The following is a 10950-nucleotide window of genomic DNA, read 5'->3' as shown; positions in this document are numbered from 1 at the left end:
TTGGTCTCTTTGTTTTTATATGTACCGTATATAAACTGGAGAAATACACTTGGGTGGTTTTCCACCATCACAGAATCTCTTTTTTTTTTCGAAACAAATTAGACGCAACTGTCTTTTCATTTCTTGTTTTGTTTAAAGAAACACATTTTGTTTCTTTTGATTCAGTAATTGTTCTGGGAAGGGAGTCGTTAGATTTTATATCTGTCTACGTAAAAAAATCTTCAATGTCTTTTTATGTCAAAAAGTTTTTTTGTTCCTATGTAACACTTTAATGCACTTTTTCTTTTATACAAGTATCACTGTTTTTTAAAAATTTTCTTATTAACACATTGTTCCATTTTTAGCACCACAGAATTATGTTGCACTTATTACTTAAAAAACACTACTAGTTCCTACTTCAGAAGAATCTTTTACGTATCAGGATCGTAGCTGAGAGATGTCTTCTTCATTTCCACCATAGGCATTATCCCGTTCTCCTGAGAAACAAACAAACAAAGCAAAATGTTAGTATTAGTGCTGTAATCAAGTGTTCTTTACCATAACATTAGAGGTACTACTATGAGCAAAATAAATGACGCGTCTCTTTATTTTGAAGTTTTTTGAAAATATCTCCGTTTTCTTTATATGTTCGAAATTTCGGAAGGTTTCCCCAGCAGGACAGGTTAATAACAAACCCGTTTTTAATATTTGTGTTAGATATTAGCTTAAAATAAAGAAATTAGAAGCAAAAAACATTAAATCGACAGAAATCTCGAGAATTACCAACTCTGCTAAAGTGGGAAATTTTCAAGAACACGAGGGAATTCTGCATTTCAACACGAAGCAGCGACATCTATGTCATTGAGAGAAATGTGGATTAAATCTACAAACTAAACTTTTAACGAATATTTCTAGTATGTCTTATTATATGCATTATCTGCAAACTCCAAATATATGAATATATGCTAAGTATTAACATAAAGATAGAGCAAATAGTGGAAATTATCTATGGAAAAGGACGAATTGGTAGGACGATCGTAATGAAATATCGTCTTTACCGGAACAGGCTCAGTTCACGTAAAAAAACAAATAGCTCAGTTAGTTAAAGCAATGAGTCTGTATGCTGAAGGTAGCGGGTTCGATCCCATGGAAGTACTGTTGTCATTTTTATCACTAAGGTTATTTTATTTATTTTTTATTTGGGAAAGAATCAAAATGTAACATATGTGTAAAACTCATGACGATACCAAAAAAAAAAAAAAAAAAGTTTGGATATTTTGATAACAGATTTCCCTATTAAATGTTTAATTTTCTCTATAAATATTTGTCTTAAATTGAAATTGTTTTGAATTTACTACATAAGCAAAGTTGCCCGAAGGAGGAGAGCTCAAGTAATAGATATTCTACGTAAAAGCAACCTATTGTAGAATGATGATGCTTCTTACCTTCAGCACATAATCTTAACGTTAGAGAGTCAGAGAGAGAAAAATCCTGTTTTTCCTCCCCTATGACCACTCATCTTAAAGCTCTATCTATAATGATTCGTGTCACATAATTTCGGCTCTCCAAAGACATTCATATTTATTATTATTATTATTATTATTATTATTATTATTATTATTATTATTATTATTATTCCTGAATATGAGCCAGAGCCCACTCTGAAAAATTGCATCTGGCGTTCTGAGTGAAAGTTCTATGGGACTATTAGAAAAATATATTCCCGTTTCCACGCTGATGGTAGAATTTCTTAAACAGTTATTGAATTACGTTCGAAAGCTAGGCGTAAATAGCGCCCCCGCAACAATGTGGCGTGGGGACCGCACAAGCTGCAAGGCCAAAAAATATACAGAAAGTACGCCGGGGCGGAGCAGGCCAAATTTTCACACGGGCCAAGTGACTTTTTGGCGCCCTTCCCCTAGTAGTAGCCTATATTTTACATTTTATCATAGTGTTTTTAATAGTTTAAACCAGGAGCGTCATTTCAGATTTTGCTTTGGGGGGGGGGCAAGACCTCTTGATATAAGTAAAATTTCGCGTTTTACACTGATTTACTACTATTCTAATGATAAAATCTATATACATCTCAAACTCAGGGGGGGCAAATGCCCCTCCCTGCCCTCCCTAAATGACGCCCCTGTTTTAAACCCATTTTCAAAAAGAAATCCATTACCTAGGAAAACTTCACAAAGAATATGGCCCGCTATAAACAATACCAACTCCACCCCCTCTGGTCTAGTGGCTAGCACGCCTGCCCTCTGTGGTACCGGGTCCAATTCCCGGTGGATTACTGTTGAACGATAAAAGTGGTTCGGATTCCACTATAATTAGTATCCACATCTCCCTTGCCCATTAAGGCATAACCGTGGAACGCTAAACTCAAGCAAACAAACAAACAATACTTAATTCCCGGCACTCTTTATTCTACATGCCATCTCTCAATTTTTCGATACAGCCCCCTTAGTACTATGAAACTCTCTTCTTCCATAGTGAAATGTAAAAAGATCATATAATTGCCACTACTTTACAAGAATATAAACCAAAAACGTCAGTAGAAAGCACATTGTAAAATTTACTTTTTGAGGCTCGTTTTGGTGCCCCTCTTTCTCTGGCACCCCGGGCAGTCGCCCGGCCCTTAGTCCACCCTTGAAAGTACGGACGCATAACTAAGGACTGCGGAGGAGAGGTTAACCTTCATGTTATGCCACTGGTTTGACGTGTTTGAAATGTTCAGTAAGTGATCGGTTAGTGAAATAATTTCGACGTTACTGATGTTTAAAGTTTAGGTAAGACAAAGCTACCTAATCAAATACATTTGATATCGCGATGTCACAATTTGATTTTTCCTCACATAAAAAAGATAAAAACAATAGTAATAAAAACCCTTACTCGTACTGGGCTCCTAACTAACTAACAACCTAATTCTTACAGACTAGTTGCTCTGACCAACTGAGTTTTGATTTCTTACGCGAAAGAAGTCTGTTATATTAAGAGGCATGCTTTTCATTATCAAAACTGTTCGAAGTAATACGAACATGGCTTAAGAACAGAGACGGAACTGAATTACCACTCGATTGACCTTGAGGGCAAATCACCAAAGTGTAGCTATAAACGTAAGTTCCAGCATGCATTTCTCTGGAGTTGTGTTCAGTATTCCTATCTGCCAGTCATGCTTGTTCGTAGGAGTAATATGTTACAAACCTAACCTTTCGATAGAGCACAATGACAGAGAATCAGAGGAAAGAAACTCTTGCCATTGTGAACGTGGGATACCACACTGTGCAATAAAACTGACGCGTCTCCTTGAAGTGATATTTCATCGAAAATAACTCGTTTTCCTTTATATAGTCTATCCGAAGTTTTTGAGGGTTTCAAAATGAGGAAATGTTACTGACAAACAAGAACGCATTTAGGGGTGGGTCTAGGGGGTCCGGACCCCCTCTGAAACCCCAACTTTTCTGTAAATTTAGCCTAATTTTGGGGATTATCTTTTAAAATTTTATTATAATTTATCCTAATATTGAAGTCGGACCCCTCCCGAAATAAATTACTGCATACGTGTCTCTGACAATTTTCAATATATTCGTTAAATAATAAAGTAAAATAACTAAATTAGGAGCAAAAAGCTTTAACACGGGCTAACTTTTGTCTACTGCCAATATTGCTAGAAGGGATATTAATAGCAAAAACTGCTAGTCAATGCTAAACCTTGGAACGTCATCCCGAACAAGTCTATTATTAAGAACTACATATGAAACATGTTATTAAAACTTATCCAGCTTTTATCTGGCATGAAATTATTATATACACCAAAATTCACTCTCCTAAAATGTGTATCTAAACAATGTACGAAGCAATGAAAATTTTTTATCGAAATATTTGGGCAGGAAACTCTAACAGCCAGCCATTTTATTTAAATCGTAATAAACCCTGTAACCGGGCGTTAACGTGAAGACAAAGCTTGGTCCATTGGTAAAGTGTTGGAAGAATATAAACTCAATGTTCGTAGGTTCGAATCTATCCACTCACCATAACATTTTGTTCTTATGTGTAACGATGAAATAAGAAAGAAAAAATGTATAACCGTTAAGTCAAAACTTCAACCAAGTCTGAAGAGAACAATACTAAAATAGTAACACAATGACGTCAACCAAAAATTATTTCATGTAGCGTTTGGACGAAATTACAGCTGTTAACAATTACAGAAATAAAAACAGACTGATAGCTGTAATGCAATCTAGACTTCTGAATGCATTTACTTCCTGAAAACTTCAGTCTCGTCATTGGTATGCCGTTAATCATTGTAAAACCTTTCAATTGGAAGTGAAATGACACAAACTAAAACAGTTTTAAATCAATAAATAATGTCTATGTGTAAAAGTAGGTGTCTTTTATCTGTAGTTCTGAGTTCCTTTTACTTTGAAGTGACAAATGAGAGAAGAAAGTATGGTGTTCGAAAAAAAAAAATCAAATTTGAGATTTCAACGAATTTACACGTATTATAGCCCCTAACACCGAAAAAGTTATTTTTCGATACATGTCTATCTGTTCGTCCGTCCGTTCGCTACACTTTTCTGTGCACTCGCCTAGAGGCCATACCGTTCAATTTATCTGCACCAAATTTTAGTTTAAGATTTTCATAGTATTTCCTATAGTTTTTTTTATTTCCCTCCTACTCCCAAAACAAGGGTAGTTTCCTGTACGATGAAAATAGAAAAAAGATATTTTCTCATAACTGGCTCTAACGATCTTGTTTTCTTTCTTTTTTTATAAATCAATATTTAATTAGCAACCCTATTTTGTGGTATAAGGCATTTATCTGAGAAAAATCTACAAGGGGTAGTTTATACTAAGGGGGTGAGTTTTTTCTCAGTGATTTTCTCAAAATGAACTCAAATGTTTTCGTTCATATTTCATAAATAAAGATTTCATTAATAACTTATCAATATGGCATAACTCGTTTGTCCTAAAAAAATGCGAGGGGTAGTTTATTCTTGGTGGAGTGTTGTCTGGGCGATTTTCTCAAAAACGACTCAAAAGAGTTTATTCATATTTCAAAAATAAATATTTCGTTAATAACCGAACAATATGGCAAAACTCATTTGTCCTGAAAAAATATGCGAGGGGTAGTTTACTCTTGAGGGTGTTTTTCCTCCACGGTTTTCTCAAAAATGAGTCAAGCAATTTTGTTCGTACTCAGAAATAAATATTTCATTAAAAACCTAGTAATATGGAATAACTCGCTTACCCTGAAAGAATCCTCAAGAGATAGTTTATTCGGGGAGTTATTTTTCCCTCACGATTTTCTCAAAAATTACTCGGACAATTTTATTTATAATTCATAAATAAGTATTTCATTAATAACCCTATATTTTAGTATAAGTCATTTCTATGAAAAACAATTACAACGGATAGTTTATTTTTGGGGTCAAGGTTATTTCCCCGACAATTTTCTCGAACGACAGGCGAGTTTGTTCAAATTTCGCAAATAAATATTTCATTAATAACCAAAAGTATATCTTAACTCATTGTTCGAAACAATTCACAAGAGGTAGGTTACTCTTGACGTGTTCTTTTTGAACGACTTTCCCAAAGTGACTCATTTGATTTTTTTCATATTTCATAAACAATGATTGCATTAATTGGTCTATTATATGTCTAATGAAAATGTGCTCAAAGTGTGAGTTAGTTTTGTAGTGTGGATTTTCTTCAATCGAAGTTTTTTATTCGATAATCTGACATTCGATGTATTTGAATAATACGATAACTTTATTCGTATTATCCAAATACACACTTCAGTAACAACTGTGGCCTAACACAGTTAAGAAATTGAATTGAAAAAGTTTAGTGCGGTGGCCCTGTAATTGAATATTTTTTGAGAAACTCCCTAGCTTTTTGTGGTAAACTTAGGCTTTTCTTTTTCGAGCGACAAAAGAGAGAAGAAAATATAGTGATTGTGAAAATAATATCAAATTCAGATTTCAACGGATTTACATGTTTCATGGCGTCTACATACCGAAAATGTGACTTTTCGACACCCGTCCTTCCGGTCCGTCCGTTCGGCACACTTTTATATGCACTCGCCTAGAGGCCATACCGTTCAACTTATCTACACCAAATTTTAAACTTAGGGTTTACTTAGTATTCTTACAGGAGCTTTTCCATTTTTTCCTACCACCTAAAATAAGTGTGGTTTACAAACAGCCGAAAATCGAAAAACGCTATTTTCTCAAAAATGGTTTTAACAATTTTGTTTATTTTTCATTAATCAATATTTAATTAACAACCCTATATTGCAGTATCAGATATTTCTCTTAGAAAAATTTACAAGGGGTAGTTTATTCTTGGAGGTGACTTTTTCTCGACGATTTTCTCAGAAAAGACCCTGGCGAATTTTGTACACACTTCATAAATAAATATTTGACCTTACAACATGGTATAAGTCAATTGACCTGAAAAATGTATGAGTAGTAGTTTATTCTTGGACTTGAATTTATTCTCAGTGAGTTTCTCAAACATGACCAGTTGGCAACCCTGTATCTCGACAACGAAGCTGAATTCGAAAACTGCAAGAGGACCATTTGTCTCCTTTTGATGTCACGAATCACCTCCCGAAGTTTGTGGACATCTTTCAGGTTCACCCTTAATGAAGCTTCTTTTCGAAAAGTTAACTATTAACTTTAGGCATTGTTTATCTTTTTTTAAATCACAAATGTCGTTATTAATTTTAAGGCAGAGAACTACTTCTGAGAGAATAGATCTTGAAAGATAATATTAAAACTTAGACTTTTGTTTTCGAGACATTCCAGACAAGACGAGACATTTTACAAGCTATCTCGTGTCCAAAACATTTGCCTCGTATTATCTTGGATGTCACAAAGCGCGTCTTGTCTCTTTCTCGAGACATGTCTTATCTTGTGCGCATTCGTTAACACTTGGAAAGGATTATCTTTCTACTCAAAGCATTATTTTTATAATGGTTGCATATTTATGATAATTGCTGTCCACATAAATTACAGTCCTTTCAGTTGAATTAATTTTTATTATTATTATTATTGAAATTGCAATATCTAGTTTAACGTTGGTCGATTGTGCACCTACGCTAAGGGAGAATGATGATGAATGAAATGGTGAAATGAAGAAAGTGGGAGGAAAATGGAAAATCTCAAGAAAACACATACCCATGCACACGGTATTTGTCCACCTCAAATTTCACTTGGCGCGAAGTGGAATCGAGCCACGGACCCCATGCACCATAGGTGAATGCTCTATTATTATTATTATTATTATTATTATTATTATTATTATTATTATTATTATTATTATTATTATTATTATTATTAATAATAATAATAATAATAATAATTGTAGCGAGCTCAACGGGTTTCAACCGTTCGACTTAACCAACGTTTGGATGCCTATTCGTTCGTCGGCTCCATGAGAACTTCTCATAAAAGACATTTCATTTTAATGAAACTAGTAAGTGCCTTCTTTTAGCTCTGCGAAGTAACTATTGCTTGGAATATGAATCTGCAAAACATAAGAGGTAAAATTAACCAAATGGTGCAAGTTTCCACTTATATATACAAAACAATTTTGCAATATCAACTACGTGAATCTTGTCTCATAAAGAAGCCGAAACCCCTACACCGAAGAGCCCTCCGAGATTTGATCATTGTCCACACGGACTGAAATTGTCATTTGAAGCCAAGGCTTTAATATGAAGCCAATAATTTCTTTAAAATAGACGGAAAATTCGGAAGTTATAAGCATTTTCATATTTTTGCCTTTTCTTATAAGGGAGCCGTAGCCCCCTATACTGAAGAGCCCCCCCCCGGAGATTTGATCATTGTCCACTCGGACTGAATTTGTCATTTGGAACCAACACTTTAATACGAAGCAAAATATTTCTTTAAAATAGACGAAAAATTCGAAAGTTATAAACATGTTAATAATTTTGCCTTTTCTCATAAGGGGGCCGTATTAGCCTACACTGAAGAGCCCCACGAGATTTGATGATTGACCACTTGGACTGAAATTCTCATTTTAAACCACAACTTTTAATATGAAGCCAAAAATTAAACTTTTACATCAATTTAAACTGACTGGGTTCCGGTTCCCCCCACTATTGTTTAGTTTAGTTAAGTGGTAATTTGTGACAGCTTCACATCATCAAAAGAATGTTTCACTTCAACTCCCCTCCCCCAGGAGTTCGTGCTGGATCCACCACTGGAATCAATAGACACTCTTCCTATTCTTTTTGTCACCCTTGATTGTGTAGGGGCTCCCTCGTACAAATAAAGAAGCGGTAATATTACAATCAAGGGGCGCTATATATTAGGTATTTTTTTAGTTACCTACCCCTAACCGCACAGGGCCATCTTTCGTAGAATAAAAAATATTACGTGATATTCCAATCATGAAAGGGGAGAGGATGCTGTAAATATATTTCTTATTCATTTTGTCTGTCCTGCTTATCAAAAATTACTTTCTGTTGGAAGGGTACTGAAATGAGAGGGGCAAAATAAAAAGTCGTACCCCCTCCTACATGGTTGCTTAAATAAGTACTAAAGAAAGCATTTTAAACTAAGATATTTAAGATTTAAACTAGGAAACTAAGATATCCTTACATTATGTAAGGACGGCATATTCAGGATTATTATTATTATTATTATTATTATTATTATTATTATTATTATTATTATTATTATTATTATTTATTATTATTATTATTATTATTATTATTATTATTATTATTATTTGAATGTTTTTGGAGCACCGAAATTTTGTGAGACGAACAATGATATGTAGAGGTTTAAGATGGGTGGTCATAGAGGAGGAAAAACCAGGATTTTTCTCTGTCTGACTCTCTAACGTAAAGATTATGTGCTGAAGGTAAGAAGCATCATCATTCTACAATAGGTTGCTTTTACGTAGAATATCAATTACTTGAGTTCTCCTCCTTCGGTATACTTACCTTATGTAGTAAATTCAAAACAATTTCAATTCAATACAAATACATTGTAAAACTTTTCCGTAATTAAACATCTAGGGAAAATTAAACATTTAATAGGGACATCTGTTATCAAAATATCCAAACACGTAGATAGAAGAGTATCTAGTGAGAAATATTGTAAAACTTTATAAAATTCTCCAAATTAGAGTTAACATTTACTGTGAAACATTCGTTATGCGCCAGCGAGCATATGGTGAACAGTGAGCACAGGGGAAATAATTACGAAACTGTTTGCAAACAAAATTAGGGACGCTAATGCAAGTGCGACAACGGCATTTTTTCTTTTTTTGGTATCGTCATGAGTTTTACACATACGTTACAATTTAATTCTTTCCCACATAAAAAAATAAATAAAATAACCGTAGTGTAGAGATAAAAATGACAACGGCACTTCCATGGGATCGAACCCGCTACCTTCAGCATACAGACTCATTGCTTTAACTAACGGAGCTATTTGTTTTTTTACGTGAACTGAGCCTGTTCCGGTAAAGACGATATTTCATTACGATCGTCCTACCAATTCGTCCTTTTCCATAGATAATTTCCACTATTTGCTCTATCTTTATGTTAATACTTAGCATATATTCATATATTTGGAGTTTGCAGATAATGCATATAATAAGACATACTAGAAATATTCGTTAAAAGTTTAGTTTGTAGATTTAATCCACATTTCTCTCAATGACATAGATGTCGCTGCTTCGTGTTGAAATGCAGAATTCCCTCGTGTTCTTGAAAATTTCCCACTTTAGCAGAGTTGGTAATTCTCGAGATTTCTGTCGATTTAATGTTTTTTGCTTCTAATTTCTTTATTTTAAGCTAATATCTAACACAAATATTAAAAACGGGTTTGTTATTAACCTGTCCTGCTGGGGAAACCTTCCGAAATTTCGAACATATAAAGAAAACGGAGATATTTTCAAAAAACTTCAAAATAAAGAGACGCGTCATTTATTTTGCTCATGGTAGTACATTTTACGGTGTTTTCAGTTATCAATTGTAACGGACGATTTATGGTAGTGAAGATTATTTTACGGTTTTACTAATAATACCATTAAAAATATTATAGACGTAAGTATAGAATTTCTCACTCATCTAATTTATTATATATTAATAGCAGAAGTGTTTCGAGATTGTCTTAAAATCGCTGTTGCCATACCAATATACAGAGTGTTTCAAAACAACATCGACAACGTTTGAGAGGTGATTCTTGACACTAAGACAAGACAAAAAGTATAGACCAACCTGGGTGCACAAATGCTTCCTTTCGGAATTATAGGCTGCCGAAAACATGAAAAAAATGAACTTTAAAGGTCCATGTCTCCAAAACTATGGGCCTTATCGTAGTCGGGTCAAGACTTCATTTAAGGCTTAATATGTGAGCTATCCAAAAATATATGTTTCAGAATCCTGCGTTACTCACGCGACAATTTTTATAGTGGGAGTTTGTCTACAGGGATATAATTTGAACTACTCACAGACTCCCTTTATAAAAATTGTTGCGGAAGTATCGTAGGATTCTGAAACGTGTTTATTTGGATAGGGCACATATTAGTTCCTAAGTGAAGTCTTGACCCGACTACGGTAAGTCCCATAGTATTGGAGCTATGAACCTTTAAAGTTCATTTTTTCATGTTTTCGGGAGCCTGTAACTCCGAAAGAAGCATTTGTGCACCTAGATTGGTTTATACTTTTTGTCTTGTCTTGGTGCCAGGAATCACCTCCCAAACGTTGTTGGTGTTGTTTTCAAACACCCTGTATAATAAAACAAAAGGAGGTTAGAACTGTCCTAGCAACCAGGGTCGAACTGGCTGCTAGTTGGCCGCGGCGGATGACATATTGTGTTGGCCCCAAGTTCTCAATCCTCCCAAAGACCATTATCTCTACTGCTCATTGTTTTTCCACAATAAAAACACCTTATTATCTTAGATAAAGAACACTATTCTTTAGTAGCC

General features: G+C 34.4%; 1 protein-coding gene across 5 annotated transcripts in view; it reads right to left on the bottom strand.

Annotated features, from left to right (window-relative positions):
- The window catches only part of LOC145665261 (glutamate receptor ionotropic, kainate 2), a 1060711-nt gene continuing 1049761 nt past the window's right edge, over positions 1-10950 (bottom strand). For all 5 annotated transcript variants that reach the window (XM_081732555.1, XM_081732559.1, XM_081732565.1 and 2 more), the window contains one exon: positions 1-476. In XM_081732555.1, coding sequence (XP_081588681.1) covers positions 411-476 — 66 coding nt within the window. In that variant the 3' untranslated portion in view covers positions 1-410. The remainder of the gene's footprint in view (positions 477-10950) is intronic.

This window comes from Thermobia domestica, chromosome 1 (genome assembly GCF_964235325.1).
Source record: "Thermobia domestica chromosome 1, izTheDome1.hap1.1, whole genome shotgun sequence".
In the NCBI taxonomy this organism is placed as follows: domain Eukaryota; kingdom Metazoa; phylum Arthropoda; class Insecta; order Zygentoma; family Lepismatidae; genus Thermobia; species Thermobia domestica.
This window is presented reverse-complemented; position numbering and strand designations above follow the sequence as displayed.